This window comes from Selaginella moellendorffii, unplaced genomic scaffold (genome assembly GCF_000143415.4).
Source record: "Selaginella moellendorffii unplaced genomic scaffold, v1.0 SELMOscaffold_70, whole genome shotgun sequence".
Lineage (NCBI taxonomy): Eukaryota > Viridiplantae > Streptophyta > Lycopodiopsida > Selaginellales > Selaginellaceae > Selaginella > Selaginella moellendorffii.
The window spans coordinates 649,468-667,058 of record NW_003314331.1 but is presented as its reverse complement, the minus strand read 5'-3'; the positions used below and the strand labels follow the sequence as shown (position 1 = coordinate 667,058).

The window sequence follows — 17,591 nt, the reverse complement described above, 5'->3', positions numbered from 1 at the left end:
AACATGGGCAGTGCTTCGTGGGCTGGGCCTTCTAGTCTTGGCAGGATGAAAGACAGCTACTGGGTGCTCAGAAGAAGCCAGCGGAAGAAAAGGTGGTTAAAAGAGTGTTGTCGTCTCGTCAAGGTGTCAAAACTCTCACTTGGCGCTGACGTCCTCTCGACGTGGATTCATCCAGGCTTGAACTTCCCGAGGATCAATCCTGATCATCTTTTCTCCAGAGGAGGTTGGCTAGTGAGGACAGAGCTCCGTTTAAACAGGTCAAAGTTTCGCAACTCCTTCAGCCTTTGCTCGCTGTTCTTCGTCGCCATCGCTCACGGCCATTGTGATGATTGCTTTCACGTCCACTATAATCCCAGAGCAGCAATTCTGGCACTACTAGGTGATGCTTCAGGGAAGCACTCCAATGATTGGGAGAAACGTAACTTGATGAAGCTTTTGTCGGCACTACCACGGAGGTGGAACCTTATCCGTTGCAAAGGATATGGACTGTCTCCACAGATTCCGCAAGCGAGAGCTAGCCAACTATTCCAACCGAAGGTATCTTTCTCATTCTCCATGTTTTATATTATCGCACTCACTATATATGTGATTGACATGCCAGTGCTTCTTCTGTGCAAGTGCAACCACGACTACATAGCCAAATCAACACGCGTAAGGCATACTAGGCATGGAAAAAAAAAGCTGCTGGAAGGCGACAGACCTTCCAAAATTCGCTATCAACAAGGTAATACGATCGTCCTCTTTTGGTTTTAGAAGGCCTCCTTGATGTTTAGAGAAGACGCATCAAACTGCTGCCGCTCATGCCGTTTAGAAATACTTTCTCATTGCGGTTCTAACTCGCGACCTTGTAATGCTGAATCAGGCGATCGGCTTCCCTTTGTCCGCTGAAATAAGCACCATGCGTCGTCGAATACTGATCCCTGTGAGTTGCCTCACCGGCAAAGAGCAACTGCAATGGAGGACCTGAGTCACTTAGACGTGGAACCGGGGCTGCAAGGTGGTCGATATCATCACCATTGGAACCAACTGCGACGTAGGAGTAGGAGCCGAGAAACAAAGGATTCCGATTCCAGCACCCGTGAGCTACGTGAACTTTGCCGCTGTGCGTGCCACCGTTAGAACTGGCGTCGCCACCATTGCAACAATGCTGCCGCTGTGACCCCAGACCTGCAACTCGACGCTTGTCACCGAAAGCAGCGAGAGTTTTCTGGACACCTCGGGCAATCTCTTCGTCGGACAGCTTCTCCATCTCCTTTGCCTCGGCTCCAGCGAACCACGCAACGAGCACGTTGGACTTCTTATGGATGGGATACAGGGAATGAGTCTTCCGCATCCAACGAGGGACCTCGTCTTCGTCAGCGTCTGCCTGAGACTTGTGGATGAACTGCAAGTTGGGATGTTGAGAGCCATCTGGAGGAGGTTCGACGAGGACGAACAGCTTGTCCACGACACCGAAGCCGAGCTTCTCTATGGAATCCAGCTTCCAGTCGGGCAGGCGAGGCTGGAATAGCTGCTGTTCTTCCAAAGCCTTTGCCTTGAGAACGCCGAGAGAGACCGTGACGATAACGTGGTCAGCTTCGAAGGTGGAGCCGTCTTCGCAATGCAGCTGGACAGGATACCCGGAGGAAGCAGAAGTTCGAGCTACATCAGTCCAGACAACCCTGTCGACTTTCTTGTGGAACCGGATGGTGTCGGGTGGCAAGCTCTTGGCGAGAGCCTGGACAACAGAGGAGAATCCTTTACCTATGGTTATCTGCTCACCAGGGAACTCCCAGTACTCGTTGAACGCAAGGAGGTCTAGATCGTGCAGCGACTCGGCAGCAGTGACGCAGCGCTCCCAGTTCTCCTGAATTGTGAAGACACCTTCTTGAAGAGCTCTCAAGTTCCAGCCGCTGGAAGCGATGGAGGGGTTGTCCTGTTTGAGCAGCAATTCAGCAGCATTGACTCCAGCAGGTGTAGCAGCTTGTTTGGCGAGAAAACTTTCGAAACCACGACGAAGATACGACCCCAGGTTGCCAGAGTCTCCATGCTCGAGCGTCTCCGCGGTTACTTCCGGTGGCTCTCCTCTCCGGTCGTTCACATCGTCGACGAGCTGCCTGTAGAGGGAGGCAACGTCGTGTGCAATGGTGGAGTGCACAGTGACTCCTCCCTGAGCTTTGACAATTGGGGGCTCCGGAAAGCCGTCCATGCACTCAAACGGAACATCCCCGTGGAGTGCTCTGGACTTTTCAGCGATGTCGAAAATGGGACTGCCTTCGACGCCGTGAATCCACGTAGCACCGATCTCAATCTGCTCTCCAGTGTCGAATTGGGACGTGAAGATTCTGCCGCCGATCCTGTCACTCGCTTCCAAAACGGTGATTTGCCAGTCGCGAGCAGCAGCAGGGGAAGAGTACAAGCGACGAGCTGCTGAGAGGCCCGAAATGCCGGCTCCAATGACGATCACGCGGGGTTTTCCGCATAGCTTCTTGAGCTCCATGAGCTTTCGCAAGGCCTGATGGAAGGAAGAAGGAAAGGAAAAGCGAAAGACGAACTGGTCACTTCATCTTCACGAGGGAGTTGAATGGAGAAGGAGGGTATGCTTATGATTATAATCATGCATGCGGTACCTGACGTTGAGCTTTTTTGGAGGAGAAGATTCAAGCACAGCGTTGCTCGATTGCGCTGGTTGCGCAGGTCATTGCTTCGTTTCCACTTCGACGAGACGTTAAACGACCGCAAGTCTGAGAAGGAGAAGAGGAGAAGCTCAATTGAAGCGAAAATGCCAAGCCTTGACAAGGCAGTGGCAGGGACAAGTTGCGCAGCGCTAATCAGAAGAAAAGGCAGACAGAAGAAAGTCGGGGACTGGAATGCGAGCTGGCCTGTCTTTGGACACTGCAGAATGGAGGGGGAGAGAGACAGATCACAGCAAGGGGAAGTCGGAGGCACGAGGAAGAAAAGGATTGGCACAGAGGTACCAAAAGCCGAGGTAGATTCTTTTCCTTTTTTCTCTTTGCTGTTGGCTTGCTATTCCACCGCAAGCAACACTTGTTCCACTACTGCTAACTAATGCTCCCTTTTCTTGCTGCTGCAGTGAGAAGCTGTGATGAACTGCTGTTGCGACAAACACACACTTGAAGGAGTTGAAAGAGAGAGAGAGAGAGAGCAGTGGTGGGTCTCTATGAGCGGTCGCGGTCCATTTATATAGGACCGGCACAGTAAGCACAGAGTGGGGGCCTCGTCCCTAGAACACCACAGCAACTTGCGATATGGATGCCAACATTTTGGATTTTGGACCATTTGCCCCTCTGCGGTTTGTCCTCTACACCTTTCCTTTGCATTTGTTTTTCATTTCTTTGCACAGTAAGCTGTGGTCCAACTACTGATGTTGCCTGTGGACGTAGGTTGTATATACTGGACGTGCCGCTGCCAAAGCTCAGGGCGGCGTGACGTGAGAACTGGAGAGCGAGAGCGAGAGAGAGAGAGAGAGCGAAACAGTTAACACTTCGGGTCGAAGGAAGAATCGTCCAGTCCAGGTAATGTTCTAGTGGAGAGCTTTTGCTTTTTTGTTTTAGCTTTGGTCGTCTCGACTGAATCATTTTCTCGCAGACGAGAGGGGGTGGAAAACGCGCGCAAGACACTTCGCTCCGATCGATATGTTCCCTTGGAACATATCGGAAGTACAAAAACTCGCCTGGGAATCATGCCCAACATACGGGGTGGCTGCTGCTGCTGCTGCTGCTTGCGATCCTCTCAACGTCTGGAGCTTTTCAAAAGATTCTTGCTTGCTCCAGCGGAACTGAATATCTCGATCCTGGAAGAGGGAAGGCATTCCTTTTGCTTTTCGCTTGTCTCGCTCACCACTTTTCTCGGTACTCTCGCGACGCTGCCGACACCAAAGCTGGAGTTCTCCTGTAAGTTTTCATGCTCTTTTGGCTCTTGTCATTTGCTGATACCACTCTTTGCAGTGTCCTCGAATGGTGTTTGCTCGATCGATGCCAGAGAAGGAAGCCTTTTAAAAAAGAAGTCGCAAAGAAGGTGGGCGCTCTTTTGTTGGCTCCAAGCTACATAAATCTATCAGCGCTGAGCTCGTGTTCGTGCAGGTCTTTTGAAAACTATTCTTTAACATTTTGCTCGTCCAAATTATATAGATGGAAGTTCACTAGAAACGAACAAAGCAGCCAAAGCTTTCGACGCCACACGACGACGAGCGAAACAGCGACAGACAAAACAAATCACGTAGGGGTCACAGTTGTTCCAGTAACAGCAAACACACCCAAACAATTCTACTCGCCAAAGTACCTCCACACGATAACAGCTCCTTGTCAATGAGGTGTACTCAGCGCCAGTTAATTTACGTGATGTCAATGCATATCCATCCATATGATCTTCTTCTTCTTCCTCTTCACTGGAATGCAAAGCGTTTGGATCAAACAAATCCACCGCGTTTGGTGGTGACAGTTTGCACTGCGTAAACATTGTTAGCCTCAAACCCCAAAACAAATGGAAAGAAAATCTTACCTCGCTCTTTGACACGCTGGGACGTTTGATCACCAGCTTCTGCCACAAGCAACAAAGAGAGAAAGATTAGAATACAACTTAGGAAAACTTGCTTGCCTTGCAACGGGGAGTCAAGTTCCGCTGGCCCGACGAGAAGAAAAAACTTTTCTCGGCAACAGCATTTACGCTCCACATCCTCACATGCTCTTTGCAAGGTCCAAGGAGACAGAGCTGCTGTCCATTCTAGCCGGGGACACATACCCACAGTACCTGTAACATGGGTGAATATCTCAACCGGATCTCACTGCCTCTTAAACAAAGTCACGTATGTACAGGAGCTCTCGAGCCAACGAGTGAACATTCTTCTACTTCTTCTTCTTCGCTTGCTGCGTTTGCATATGAGTCGCGGACTCGCGGCTCGCGCTCGCAAGGATGAGAGGATATTAAACATCAGAAACTACTTATCTTTTGGAGGAATTCCAGAGTCGATTCGCCAAATCTGCGCCATTTAAAGACGTGATGTGAGTAGAAGTCTACTACCACCTGCCTGTGCGACTTCGAAGTACCTGAGTTCTTAATGAAGCGCGCAAAGCCGAGGTCTGTTACAAAATTGGCGTCCGTTTGCTTTGACCAGAGCCATCGTGCTCGCTGTCAGACCGGCCCAGACTACCGAGTAAAAAAACTGGTATATATCTTGGCCAACTGCAAAACAGAGTTTACAGTCAAATCTCTCGCTAGGATTTCTTAATACCTTGCCGCAATGATACAGTCGTCATTGTTAATCCTGTGAGCATAACAGCTGAAGCGAATGGAAGGTACTGCCAAAATGACATGTTAGAGCTTGAACAGCAAAAAGCTTTCATACAGCCAGAGCTTCGAGGCCATTCAGCTTGAAAGGTGATGGCTTGTTTCGTGCAGCAGTGTAATGACCGGCTACCAGATCCATGGCGTCCTGGACAGGGTCAGAACATGTCACCATCAGGGGTCTCTTTGCAGTGGGGGCACACATTACCTGTTTGACACCGTCTGTAAAATTGTTGTAGAAATATCGAGCAAGTGCATTAAAGCCGTCGCGAATGAGGCCAAAAACGGTACGCTTCCCGTATCTATCACAGAGTCAGACGGAAGATTGCATATCCAATTCAGACTTACCTTACGAAATCCCCTTTCAACGCCGGGGTTCCTGAATATTGTATGCTTATCTCGTCCCCGTGGTTCGCCCACACTACGCGCATTCGTGAAGGCTTTTTGTATTGAAAATACAATGAACTTACTTGCTTTGAATTTCGCGTCAAAACTTGGATCCTTGTGTATTGTATCTGAAGCCTTGAAAACACCGAGATGCCGAAGCTGAGTCTCTAGTGCTTTCCTTCCAAACAAACTCTAGAGAAAACACAAACGAGATATTAGTTTCTTTTTCTTTTAGCTTGTCAAGTTCGGAACCTGAGTAACATTTGTCCGGTCTAAGCAGTCCACGCAGTTAGTTCTAATAACACCAAGCTGTATTTGAACGACGTCGCCAGTGGCATTGGCCAAGAAGAACCTGTTAAAAGCAGCAAACATCAACAGCGGCAACATTTTTGCGTGTACCTCTGTTCGAGAATACTGTTTTTCACGTCCTCATAAAGCACGGATAGACGTTCAAAGTGTATGTGACCACATATACGATGAAAATCAAACTGCACATAGCTGCACATGAAAATGAATATTGATAACCACAAACTTATGAAATAAACTGCATCCTTACCGTAGCTTGTCAGTTACGAGCCTTTGCATAGCATTTGCATATGCTAAACTCAAGACCCCTTCACTCCCTTGCTGAAAAAGAGTTGCACACTATAAATACACATATTGCATACATACGGCAGCCTCACCTGGTCTATCAAGTCTACCGCCACAACAGAACCATATCTTTTTGATATGTCACGGAAGTGACGCTCCACCACTTTAGGCTGATCACGGGAGGTGAATTCATTTCATGATCAAGTGACTTAAAAGCATACCGTTTCATCTAGACACAAAGGCCGGATCGTTGGTTTATACGTGAGGTCCACTATTTGCTCCCATACTACAGGTATTGAGCCCCGAACCTGCAAATTACTGTTTAAAAATCACAAAGACTTCAGTGTAACACGACGAATACCTGTACATATGATGCAGTATAACCATCAACCTCAAGTATTTGTTCCGTCTCAACAAAGTTAGCAGCATAGCCTTCAAGATTTGCTCCCCTTCGCCACATCCTCGTACCTACAGTGCAAAACCGACAAATTGAAACAGGAGTAAAATCAAAAGAGCTGTGTTACCAATTCTGCGGATGCAGCGTCTCGACAGCAAAGCAATAGTTGCCAATTTGTCTCCTATCAATATCTGCATTGTCTGATAGCGTGTGTCATGTTAAGGAGTCGTAAGCATTTTAGAAAAACTATCCCCAGGGTGTGGATATTGCCTTGAATAACCGGCAGTATGTACGGTTCCAGCTGCAGAGAGTAGAACGTCAATTCAATTGAGGGCGCATCATCTGCTACTGACCTTCCTTTCGATAAGCTCCTCTAGCAAGTGCCTGTTCCACAAAAATCTGGGATCTGCCTGTGAGGGAAACGAAAAAACAAGCATGATTTTTCAAGTAACTGCACTAAGAAATTGTACCATCTTCCAGAGCGACTGCAATTCTGGTTTTAGCACTCCATGCGATAGCTGCGTGCTGCCAAAAAATAGCGCCTTCAGCAGCGACATTACAATTAACGAGCTTCATACTTACGTAAGCGTCAAGTCCGTCTCGAAGGAGAAATACAGTCCTTGAGATGCCTCCACTGATTTCAAGAGGCTTAGAAAATGGACCTCATCTTTCTTCTGCAGAGAAAGAAACACAGTAAGCTTTAAGACAGGACGAGCGTAGAAGCTGTTACAACCTCTTCATCACCTAGGCCTTCAAACTGTGCATTACATTCCAGGATCCTCATTGACGACACTCTAAAAATTGGCACGCCGCGGTAAGTTCCAGTCTCATCCCTCGAGGTAATCACGAAGATATAAGTTCCTGAAACACGCGCAAATCGAAAAAAAAAAAAAAAAATGCTGTCCAGACTTTAGAAAAGAGTAGCATGCCTGCCAGTAGTCTGATCATCCCAAGGATTCCATAAACTGTAGAAGATGGCACGTCTTGATCAATGGGCATGACTTCTGAAAAGAGAAAAAGAAAGAAAAACTTTCATTGACGAAGACAAAAGAAAATAAAATCTACCATACCAACAAGAGACGCTTCTCCAGTCACGCGATCAAACGAAAGAGGCCGATGAGGTCCGTCCATCGGCTCAAAGACATACCGCTCTGGAAATTCCAAGAGCCGCATTGACGCACACAGCCGCGGCAGCTGCGAGAACTGCGCCATTTCCCTCTCCATCACCATAATCCCCGGAGGAGCTGCCACAATCGCACAAAAACCCATCCATCGGAGCTACAAGCAAGGAATTCGATGCCGCTTACACAGATTCACATCAGCTACCATGCGATACGGTGGATTCCCTAGTCGGCTCGAGCTACCATGATCGATCGAGAGAGAATCCCGCTAGCTAAGACCTAATCTGGGGGGCTGCATTCTCGAAGAACAAAAGAGAGAGAATTAGGGCAAAGCAGAGCTTACTAATTATCTATTCCCATGAATATTCTGATCACCTATTAAAGTTTGATACAGTTTTAAAATAATTCATAATTAGTTTATCATGTTTATGAGCCATTTGTTTGCTAAGCTCCGCCACCACACCTTCTGTCCCCGCCCTCAACTTCACCAACTTGCCTATTGCTCCTCTTGATGCATCTTGGGTTGGAACCTCAACACAATCCTTGGCATTTACAATGAGAAGTGTTGTCACCCTTGTTTTGCTTCTAACTCAGCTGCAATATGATCACAAGCATGGCATCAATGACTAAGGATTGGTGTTTGATCTCCATTTCTCATAGAAATTTACAAATGTCCTTGGCCAAACATTTGCCTGTTGACCACATGCTCCACATCTTCAAACTTCTTCATAACATGTGGTGCAGAGGCAGTAGCAACGGTTTCAAACAATGTTCAAATTCCATTATCAATCTTGGCAAGATTCTCTGATTGCAAGGGGGTGAGGTTGTTATAGATTGTGAAACCGAATTGGCACCTCGGGTTGATGGTGTTCACATAAATTCCAAAAGGGATTCATCCAAGCGTCACACCAACGTTAGAGATTGCCAGGTCCAAAACTCCAATTGTTCGAATAGTTCTATCATCAATGTGGAGAAGTCATGGCCAAGGGTGGCTGTCCATATCTCGAGAGTCTGCCACTAACCTTTTCCAAGCACTTGGGCCATGTGTTGTGATTCAGCAATTGCTGCATCTGTAAGTTTCTGCCTATGGAGAAAGTATGCACTTCACACATACATGATGCAATGTCTCCAAGAGAAAATCTCCATTGGAAGTAAGCTTGTCTCCAGATATAGAACCTTGTACACCCTAAATTCTGCTGAGATGAAATGCTTATAGTCTTGGACTTAACTTTTGCTCCATACAAAGCCACTATTGTTACTTTTGTCATGTAATAGGTGTGTTTGACACCCCACCTATGTACGTTGATTGGAAGCCCTTGCCACTGATGTGATGGGCTCCTCTACTTCAGTTTTCACAGGAGGTGTTGATTGACTAGGTACTTATATTTCTCCATGTGCTCAATCCAGCTTAGCTTCATCATGATTCAAAGTATTATCTCATAATTTTGTAGCTTAATATCTATAGTACTTATTCTATAACACATCACCTTTCAATGCTTCGCTTCATTTTTCAGTTCTTCAGTCCATGCTTCTTCTGCAGCTGCATACCGGTCATACCCTGGAGGCACTTCTTCATCGGATCTGTAAAACTCGAAGCCTAGGCCTGCTTCGTCATCCAGTCGCTGAAAATATTCCCAGATAAGGGCCGCAAGAGGACGGGGTGGCCGAGGCACAATGAAGATTCCCAAGTCTGGATGTTTTTTGCAGATCCGTTTGAGGTTTTCGTATTCAATCCGTTGGACGCAGAAACGAGGATGGTATTGCGGGAAGTCTGCTACCTGAACGATATAACCCACCTGAAAACGTACACAAGTAAACATACAAAGAAACAGAGAATAGAAACTGATACAAACATCAAGAAGAAGTCTCTTCATTGGTCCAGTGTAAGTCCTCTCTGCCCAGTCCTCATTTCGCAAGGGATCTCTTCAACAGTGATAAGTGTCGTGTCCCTTCGCTAGGCAGAGGTAGCATTTCTTTTGTTCATGAGCAAAAGGATCCACTCCAGGCTAGAAAAAGAAACAAAATGTCAAATCTGGAAAATTCAGAATAAGTGAGCTTTCTTACCCCCTTGCAGTGTCTTTCCCAATGGCCTCGCTGCTTACAGCTTCTGCATTGGTCGACGAGTAATCCCTCCTTCTCACCCGGACGATGAGTTCCTATGATCTCGTACCTGTTACAAACAAAAGCAAGTAAAGATCAAACTCAATCTTGCTTACCTTGCTCGGATGCGTTCGGCAGGGTTCTCGATTGCAAAAATGTCCACGTCCTTGGGCTCTTCCTTTGTGAACACATTGTGCTGCCCGTTTCTGCTGCCGCCGTAGGCCTTCTTGTCCTGCCCGTTGCTACTGCTGCCGTCGTAAGCCTTGCTGCAGTGACCGTTGCTGCTGCCGCCGTAAGTCTTCTTGTGCTGCCCGTTGCTGCTGCTGCTGTAAGCCTTCATCCGGTAGCTATACCCCGTTCTTGGTGTTGAAAAGATACGAGCTTTAAATCATCCTGTTTATCGAGGATCCCTTACCTGGAGGGCCGAAGCAAAGAGGACCTTGAGGAGAGCTTTATGTAGCTCCGATGCGCGATCACAGCCTGGGTGGCACAAATAATTAGGTTTCCATGAGCGACCGCCATGATTGATTACCTGGCAGGCGGGAGAATCGAGCGATACCTGGAGGATGCCACTTGTTGTCCTTGGCCACCGGTGGCGGTGGCGGCTAGAGCTTGGGTCTCTAGTCGCGTGAGCCAAACGAGGGATTTCTTGTTGCGCGCATCTTACCTTTTTGGTCATGGAAGTTTCCCAGGTGGCGGGAGTTGATTTTTTCAGAAACATTTTCACTTGTGGTCCATTTGACTTCTCTGGATTGCAGCTCGCTGGAATCTCAAAGCTCACCAGCTCGATGTGAAGTATGGAGAGATCCAGGAGGAGGTCTTTGTAGAAGGTTTTTTCTACTGAGGCAAAGAGACATTTGTTTGACTCAAGAAAGCACACTATGGTTTGGGGCAATCTCCCAGGGCGTGGTATGACTGATTTCTCCGGCATCTTGGCTTCATTAAAATTCGAGCAGATGGCAACGTCTACATGTTCTTTTGGGGAAGAATCTTTGCTCTCCTAGCACTTTATATATGTGGATGCCCACTGAGATAAACTTTGGTACGCTTAAGTGTTTTATTTTTTCCAAACCTGAGATCTTGGCCATGTAGTTTTGTTCTGTTTCGGCAAAATCCACTTGGATGTTCCAAGTGTCCAATGCTTTGCGGCGCATCGCGTGCTTGAGTTAATGAGCCTAATTACACAGTTTAAAACTAATTGAACCAACGGCACTGGAATATACTCATATAACCCTCAAATTTCTATTAAACTCTCCAATTTTTACATCAATGAGATTTATCGAATAAGCGATGAACCTGGTGGCAATGCGATTCCAACCTGGTTCTTCTCCTTGAACGATAAAAAGAGAAGAAAAGGAAAAAAAAAGAAAGCAAAGAGAAAAGAAAAAAGAAAACGAGAAAGAGAGAAGAACTCTATACCTCATGCTCGAATCCCAGGTGTTAAGAATCGCAGCACCACCAGAGGAGTAGAGGACCCTCGATCCACCGCCTAGCCAGCAAATCCGCAGAAGAAGGAACACTCAAGAACTTCTCAAAGTCATAGCAGCAGCTCTATACCATCCCAGGTGTTAAGAATCGCAGCGCCACCAGAGGACTGACCGTCAATCGATCCACCGCCTAGCCAGCAAATCCTCGGAAGAACACCCAGAACTTCTCTAAGTCGTAGTAGTAGCACCACCTTGCTCGAGCTCAACATCCGCGGGATCTCCAATCCAGGGCCTCCCCTCTCGACGAGCAAACTGAATTCGCAGCCTTCCATCAGCGTCCACTCCATAGACCACACCTCTGCTCGCCAGCGTTTCGTTCCCCGAGTGCTTTATCTGTACCCGGTCACCTATCCGAAACGCTTCCACGCGCTCCATCTCCCCCGGCTTGCAAACCCACAGCCTCTCCAGGAAGCAAAACGCTACTCGCAAGTCCCCGTCGTCAGTGATCTTGTGAACCACGCCGATGCTCTTGTGCGTCACCTCCCCCCACTGGTGAGTTGGCGATGGAACGCTCGGTTTCACTCTCACCCAGTCGCCGATGCATATCGGCTGCTCTTCGTAAAGTTCCACCTCGGTTGGATCCAGCACCCACGACCGCTGCGACGCCGGCGAGTAAACTCTCAGCTTTCCATCCGCGTCCACCGTGGTGATCGTCGTGATCGTGGAGTGGTCGTGTCCCGGCCATCCAAACCGCGGCTGCGCGACGCTGGCTTTCACGCGTATCCTCTGGCTGGCTTTCAGAGGCATGGCTCTTTCCACTTCCGACGGTAGGCCGATCCACCTTTCCTGTTCACCGCAGAATCCCACGAGCAGTGCACGCTCGTCGTAGTCACCTCCGTTTTCATAGCCGATTCCCTGCACTATTCCCACGCTGCCTGGCCGAGCACCTTTCCAACCATACTTGGTCTCTTGGAGATCGTCTTTCACTTTCACCCAGTCGCCTACTTCGAAAATCTCCTCCTTTTCAAGGTCGGCAGGATCTCCACGCCAGGGAGTCTTCAGTCCGGGAAATGCTATCCGCAGTTCTCCGTCGGCATGGACCCCGATTATGACACCTCTAGAGCTCGCTGTGCACCCTCGCCACCCCCACCGTGGTTCAGATATTCCTGGTCGAAATCTTACGTGCTGTCCAACACGAAGAACCTGAACCTTTTCCACCTCCGTATAGTGTGCCATCCAGCGGCCAGACTTGAAGCACCCTGATAGTTCCAAGTACCCGGAATCGGAGACACTGTGAACCACCGCAACACTTTCGCTTGTAGACCCGTGCCAATCGTAGCTGGGCTTCAATCCTGTTGGAAGATTTAGCCGGACCCAATCCCCTACCTCGTATCCTGACAATCTTTCAGCATCTCCGGGAGCCACAAGCCACATCGTAGTTCTGTTTGCCACCTTCACCTGGTACAGAAATCCCACGAGAATTAATACAACATAAATCAAATGAAAACTCTTACATTTAGCGTTCCGTCCATGTCGATTCGTGATATTCTGCCTTTGGATGCAGATGTTTCACCAGACCAGTCTAAGCGGGGCTCGCTTATCCCTGGAGCTATGCGGACCTCCTGTCCCACCTCAAATGGTGTGACTTTCTCAACGTCGGTGATGGCACAAGTGTAAGCCTTACTGCGGTGAGCGAAGCCTACACCCATGTCGCACTCGTCAAGGTAGAACACAACACCAACACTTGCCCGGTTTATATCCTCCCAGCCAAACTTCGGTGAACACACGCAAGCTCTGATACGAACCCAGTCACCAACCTGAGAAGTAGAAACTAAGTAAGGTTTTCGATTTTTAATAAAAGACATACCTTGAAGTCCTCAATTATCTCCACATCAGAAGGATCAGCTTCCCAGTTCGTGGACCGTGAAGGAAGATCCACAAGAAGGAGACCATTGCTCGCGATTTCACTGATCATTCCAATGCTGTGGTGCGATTCTCCATTCCATGCAAACTTAGGCTCCGCCACAGATCGTTTCACGCAGATGCGATCTCCAACCTGAAAGAAACCTGTTGAGAGCCTTTAAACAAATATGAAATGTTTTGTACCTTGAAAGGTTCGACTCGCTCCACTTCCTCGGGCTCACAATGCCAGGGACTTGTGAGGTAAGTGAAGTCGATTAACAAGCTGTTATCAGGACGTATACTGTGTACGACTCCGATACTACCGGGAGTTACGGACCCCAAACCATACTTTGCAGACGTAAGAGTTAGTCGAATGCGAACCCAATCGCCGACTTTAAACTCTTCGACCCTTTCCATCTCGGCAGGATCAGCTTTCCATCCTCGTGATGCACCAGGAAAGCCAATTCGAAGAATTCCATCGTCATCAACACATAATACTGTTCCAATGCTTTCTCGAGACTGACCGCGCCAACCAAATCTAAGCCATAAAGGAAATGTTAAAAGAAAGAAAAAACGAAGAGGAGAAAAGCTTGCCTTGGTTGTTTCACGGTTGATTTGAGTCTTACTGAATGACCACGATCCAGTGGAATGAGTTTCACAACCTCGTCTACTGCCACTTTAGCTTCCCCGGAACAGAAAGAAACAAGGAGTGTAGTTCCATCAATTATGTTCTGGACAAAGCCAACACTCGACGGCCTTGTACTACCCCATCCATAGCGAGGCGTGCTTATCGTCCTTCTAAATTTTACCCAGTCCCCCACATCGAAGCTACAGCCAAAAAGAATATTAGTAACGAAAATTATTGACATCAAAATACAGCACTTACACTGTTGGTGACAACTGAATTTGCTTTTCGTCTAGAGCATCCATCAAGTCCTCCGAAATCCATTCACGGGGCAAAGCTTCGAGTAAATCCCGTAAAGTCTTTCCACTGTATTGTAAAAAAGAAAAACAAAAAAAGTTGTAAAAAAAAAACAGAAAAACTAAAAGCTCTGAAAAGAATACTAACCTGTGATTTTTTATGTCCGTGGCCGCATCACTTTTATTTAACATAATTACAATCCAATCAAGGTTTTCCCGAACCATTTTCGCCATTTCTGCAGCTATATGAAGTGCAGTATTCCCATTTTCATCCTGCAACGCCGATAGTGAGATTCAAATCTGAAACCAGAAAGACCAACCTGTATAGTGCAGCTGGCATCGCGATCAAGAAGCAGATGTACGCATTGTTTTGATCCTTTTGTTAGTGCTATTTGAAGCGGAGTAGAGCCTTGTGCATTACGAACGTCAATACTTACGCCAGCATCAAGGATGGTCTAGAAAAAATCACATTAGCAAACTTCCTCTCTTACACAATATTGAATACCTTAACCATTTCAACGTCGTTAGCAGCAACTGCAACATGCAAGGCCGTCTGGCCTTGCTCTGGATCCATTGCATCGCCGTTTGCTCCAGCATATAAAAACAATCTCACTAGCTCTCTCGCTTCTGCACCAATATGAAACAGAGTTCCGTGTGACTATAAATGCACCTTTGATAGCATACCTTCCTCGTGAGCCTTTTTAAGAGATGATGCCAAGCACAAGGCTGTTCCTAAAGGGCTCGGAATCTCAATGGCATTCTCAATGTCTTCAATCGACGCAATTTCAACCCATTTTCTTACAACAGCAACGTTTGCTGTGAGAACACACATATGCAAAGGTCTGCAGTAACACAGCCGGTTAAAGAGAACTGATAGAAAAGCTGTTAAGAAATGACATACGTAAAGTTCTCCGCGTTGCGATATGCCATTGAACTGCAGCCACCATTTTCCAAAATGACAACGGCGCAATCCGTATTTCGCCTCGCCACGGCTTGATAGAGAACCGAGTCACCATCATCTCCAATTGCAAGTGGATCCGCTCCAGCCAGTAAAAGCTCCTATTTGATAGACGTTAGTTCCGTGCCAGAATATTTGAGAAAAATCGAATACCCGCATGCAGTCAGGTTGGCCATAGAAAGCACAGACGTGTGCCACTGATGGACCGAGCCCGTCTTTTAAACGTGCATTTACGTTTGCGCCTTTCCGAATAAGCGCCTTTAGGATCTCCGGTGTTCCAGAGGCAACGGCACAAACTAGAGGGGTATCCCCATCCTTGTCGAGAATCTCAACATCTGCCTCTTCGTAGCTACATATGAGCTCAATGATAGAAGAATACCCCCTCAGGGCCGCAATATGCAGCACGGTTTGTCCATCGCTGTTATGGCTCTCCAGGAGAGCTCGGATTGAACGCCCTGTAGCGGCCTTCGCAAGGAGCTCCCTGAAACATAATGCAGAAAAGTTGATATTCAAATTACTTGACCAATGTGTCTACCTCACTCGATCTTCATTCCCTTCTGACACAAGTTGATGAAGGTAAGTGTGATTAACCTCGGAAAAGTCTAGAGTCGACGAAGGTGAAGGCTCCGTTCCTCCGGAACTTTTGGCCGGATCACTGAAAGACCCCCTCAATTTTTTTTAGCCTTCCAACAAAACGTATACAAGCTTACTTGTCTGGACTTGCAGGAGGACTTGATGGCATTTCTCGAAGGTGGCGAAGAAACATAGCAAGCATGGCGTGGAAATTCGGCCGCTTTGAACCTTTGAACTGCAAGCAGTCTCCAATCATCTTCCAAAGTTCCCGTGGTATCCCACTACCAACAACGTTGTACTGAGGAGGCAAGCGTTTGCTCTTTACAACAGCTTTATAAATGTCATCCTGACTTGAACCAGCCCATCTGGATTGAAAAACATAAGAGAGGGTTTCAACTACGAATCGAAAAAGCGACAAAGCAGAACTCACGGTTTGGCTCCTGTACACATCTCCACTAGAGAGCACCCAAAGCTCCAGGCATCCGACTCCGCCGATACCCCATTCCCATCGTCCCAAAACAGGTTGATTGTTGTCTTTCGTAGCGGCTCCCAAGCTTCCGGAGCCAAGTAGCAAGGATTCAGCATGGCACACTCCATGCAGAAATGACCACTCGGCGTTTCCTCGTCATTTCCACTGCCACGACCTTTCTTGCAGTTCGGCCGCTTCAAAACGTCGGGGATTCCATAGTCGGACACAACAGCTCTCCCCTTCGCGTCCAACAGAAAGTTCGACGGCTTCAAGTTGAGACACACAATTCCCGCAGCTTGGAGCTCGGCAACACCACGGGAAATATCAGCACCATACCTGTGAAGTACAAAAAGAAAAAGGAGACCTTTAACGCGTGAGCAAAGACTACAAGCAACAATCATACCTTAGAATTTGTTCCAGCGTGAGCCGACCTTCGTTCTGCTGCATCATACTTTGCACCGAGTTCTGGTACCTGTCCATGACGATGCAAAGCTTGCCATCCTTCTTGCACGCACCATACACGGCACACACATTATGGCACCACATCGCCGCGCGACGCAAGTTCTCGATCTTCGCCTGGACCCATTCCAGCTCCATGCCGGCGGCCGCATCGATCCTCTTCACGGCAACTTTGTGACGGCATCCTCCGGGGCCCGAGAGTGTTCCAGACCAAACATCCTGACCAGCTCGAGGACCAGTTCCAAGCGGCTTAACCAGCCGCATGATGTGAGATCCCAAGTCCACTGGGATCCCACTACAGCTCGCTGACGACCATCTCGGGCTAGCTGCGAGGCGAGAGCTTCCATAAATCCCACCGCCACCACCGAGCCACTCGTCCACGTCGTCCTGTTCATCCTCCTCTTCGTCCGAGTCCTCGTCCGCCCGGCACTCGGATGGAGCTCGCCGGATGAGAGATAGCATGCCAAAGTTCTTGTGTAAGGTCTCGACGCTGTTACCCACCTTGGTCGGCTGGCGGCAGCGCGGGCACAGTAGGGTGTGATCCGTGCACCGCGCAAACATCTGTGCCAGGCATTCCTTGCAGAAACAGTGGCCGCATTGGAGCATCAGCGGCACCCTCTCCTCCTCATTGTACGTGAATTGGCACACCGAGCACACCGGGAGCTTCATTCTCGAGATTTCCCCTCGCCGCGGCACCAGAAACCCTCTCTTTCCTCCCAGAATTCACACAAATGCGGCTAGATACCTCGATTCACAGCTCTGTTCGTCGCCCGGCCTTGCCCTCCCGCAAAACCTTCGCTCCCGAAATGCCGAATTCCTGGCAAATCCAAGCTCCTGCTTCCTCAGCTAGCGTCCAATCCCCGCAAGCGAGCAGGAATGCTGCTGCCGCCCGCAAGCGCTCCGCCCTATCGTCGCCCTCCATCGCTGCTACGTCAAAACCCTAATCTAAAGTCCAGCTATGGCGGGCGGTCCATTACACATGGTCATAAACCCGCCAATGTAC

At 48.2% G+C, this 17,591-nt stretch overlaps 5 protein-coding genes and 2 long non-coding RNA genes across 9 annotated transcripts; 2 read left to right on the top strand and 5 right to left on the bottom strand.

The window, feature by feature from the left end:
• Positions 1-3: 3 nt before the first annotated feature.
• Positions 4-816, top strand: LOC112340779. Its single transcript, XM_024659761.1, has 2 exons — positions 4-537; positions 602-816. Exons 1-2 carry the CDS (start codon positions 4-6, stop codon positions 635-637), a joined length of 570 nt encoding a protein of 189 aa, XP_024515529.1. The 3' UTR covers positions 638-816.
• LOC9640364 (probable polyamine oxidase 5) lies at positions 526-3,211 on the bottom strand. Of its 2 annotated transcripts, XM_024659772.1 has the most exons (3): positions 2,610-3,211; positions 1,152-2,494; positions 526-1,106 (listed from the first exon to the last, which is right to left on the bottom strand). In XM_024659772.1, exons 2-3 carry the CDS (start codon positions 2,477-2,479, stop codon positions 833-835), a joined length of 1,602 nt encoding a protein of 533 aa, XP_024515540.1. In that variant the 5' UTR covers positions 2,480-2,494; positions 2,610-3,211; the 3' UTR covers positions 526-832. The 2 variants fall into 2 exon arrangements, with proteins under 2 accessions (XP_024515540.1, XP_002985859.1); XM_002985813.2 differs by having other exon boundaries at positions 526-2,494; positions 2,610-3,207.
• A 23-nt stretch (positions 3,212-3,234) lies between these two features.
• Positions 3,235-4,377, top strand: LOC112340788. The gene is made up of 5 exons (XR_002990268.1): positions 3,235-3,292; positions 3,384-3,515; positions 3,589-3,893; positions 3,948-4,017; positions 4,083-4,377. It is a non-coding gene; the product is annotated as an uncharacterized LOC112340788 (long non-coding RNA).
• Positions 4,086-4,689, bottom strand: LOC112340787. Its single transcript, XM_024659773.1, has 3 exons — positions 4,597-4,689; positions 4,501-4,539; positions 4,086-4,446 (listed from the first exon to the last, which is right to left on the bottom strand). Exons 1-3 carry the CDS (start codon positions 4,672-4,674, stop codon positions 4,123-4,125), a joined length of 441 nt encoding a protein of 146 aa, XP_024515541.1. The 5' UTR covers positions 4,675-4,689; the 3' UTR covers positions 4,086-4,122.
• A 129-nt stretch (positions 4,690-4,818) lies between these two features.
• LOC9640363 (phosphoinositide phosphatase SAC6) lies at positions 4,819-8,096 on the bottom strand. Its single transcript, XM_024659771.1, has 22 exons — positions 7,966-8,096; positions 7,729-7,902; positions 7,588-7,662; positions 7,392-7,519; positions 7,241-7,332; positions 7,129-7,183; positions 7,012-7,068; positions 6,926-6,959; positions 6,786-6,866; positions 6,623-6,729; positions 6,483-6,569; positions 6,354-6,431; positions 6,227-6,297; positions 6,070-6,168; positions 5,923-6,022; positions 5,754-5,862; positions 5,632-5,704; positions 5,492-5,585; positions 5,345-5,431; positions 5,231-5,297; positions 5,046-5,181; positions 4,819-4,978 (listed from the first exon to the last, which is right to left on the bottom strand). Exons 1-21 carry the CDS (start codon positions 7,985-7,987, stop codon positions 5,054-5,056), a joined length of 1,818 nt encoding a protein of 605 aa, XP_024515539.1. The 5' UTR covers positions 7,988-8,096; the 3' UTR covers positions 4,819-4,978; positions 5,046-5,053.
• A 1,380-nt stretch (positions 8,097-9,476) lies between these two features.
• LOC9640362 lies at positions 9,477-9,688 on the bottom strand. Its single transcript, XR_002990285.1, has 2 exons — positions 9,633-9,688; positions 9,477-9,575 (listed from the first exon to the last, which is right to left on the bottom strand). It is a non-coding gene; the product is annotated as an uncharacterized LOC9640362 (long non-coding RNA).
• A 1,411-nt stretch (positions 9,689-11,099) lies between these two features.
• Positions 11,100-17,557, bottom strand: LOC9640753 (E3 ubiquitin-protein ligase KEG). 2 transcript variants are annotated; one of them, XM_024659804.1, is made up of 16 exons: positions 16,533-17,557; positions 16,091-16,465; positions 15,798-16,025; positions 15,623-15,742; positions 15,241-15,568; positions 15,031-15,188; positions 14,814-14,971; positions 14,635-14,756; positions 14,450-14,584; positions 14,278-14,402; positions 14,095-14,199; positions 13,803-14,036; positions 13,413-13,746; positions 13,174-13,362; positions 12,821-13,123; positions 11,100-12,764 (listed from the first exon to the last, which is right to left on the bottom strand). In XM_024659804.1, exons 1-16 carry the CDS (start codon positions 17,255-17,257, stop codon positions 11,535-11,537), a joined length of 4,869 nt encoding a protein of 1,622 aa, XP_024515572.1. In that variant the 5' UTR covers positions 17,258-17,557; the 3' UTR covers positions 11,100-11,534. The 2 variants fall into 2 exon arrangements, with proteins under 2 accessions (XP_024515572.1, XP_002985855.2); XM_002985809.2 differs by having other exon boundaries at positions 14,095-14,402.
• Between the last annotated feature and the right edge of the window lie 34 nt (positions 17,558-17,591).

Coding starts and splice junctions, on each gene's coding strand:
- LOC9640363 (XM_024659771.1), bottom strand. CDS start 7,987: ATGGTAGCTGATGTGAATCTGT. Junction 6,730..6,785: donor ACGCTGCATCCGCAGAATTG/GTAACACAGCTC, acceptor TTTGCACTGTAG/GTACGAGGATGTGGCGAAGG. Junction 5,863..5,922: donor ACCGGACAAATGTTACTCAG/GTTCCGAACTTG, acceptor TGTTTTCTCTAG/AGTTTGTTTGGAAGGAAAGC.
- LOC112340787 (XM_024659773.1), bottom strand. CDS start 4,674: ATGTGGAGCGTAAATGCTGTTGCCGAGAAAAGTTTTTTCTTCTCGTCG. Junction 4,540..4,596: donor ACTTGACTCCCCGTTGCAAG/GCAAGCAAGTTT, acceptor TGCTTGTGGCAG/AAGCTGGTGATCAAACGTCC. Junction 4,447..4,500: donor CCAGCGTGTCAAAGAGCGAG/GTAAGATTTTCT, acceptor ATGTTTACGCAG/TGCAAACTGTCACCACCAAA.
- LOC9640753 (XM_002985809.2), bottom strand. CDS start 17,257: ATGAAGCTCCCGGTGTGCTCGGTGTGCCAATTCACGTACAATGAGGAG. Junction 16,466..16,532: donor ACGCTGGAACAAATTCTAAG/GTATGATTGTTG, acceptor TGTACTTCACAG/GTATGGTGCTGATATTTCCC. Junction 13,747..13,802: donor TCAACCGTGAAACAACCAAG/GCAAGCTTTTCT, acceptor TTTATGGCTTAG/ATTTGGTTGGCGCGGTCAGT.
- LOC112340779 (XM_024659761.1), top strand. CDS start 4: ATGGGCAGTGCTTCGTGGGCTGGGCCTTCTAGTCTTGGCAGGATGAAA. Junction 538..601: donor GCCAACTATTCCAACCGAAG/GTATCTTTCTCA, acceptor TTGACATGCCAG/TGCTTCTTCTGTGCAAGTGC.
- LOC9640364 (XM_002985813.2), bottom strand. CDS start 2,479: ATGGAGCTCAAGAAGCTATGCGGAAAACCCCGCGTGATCGTCATTGGA.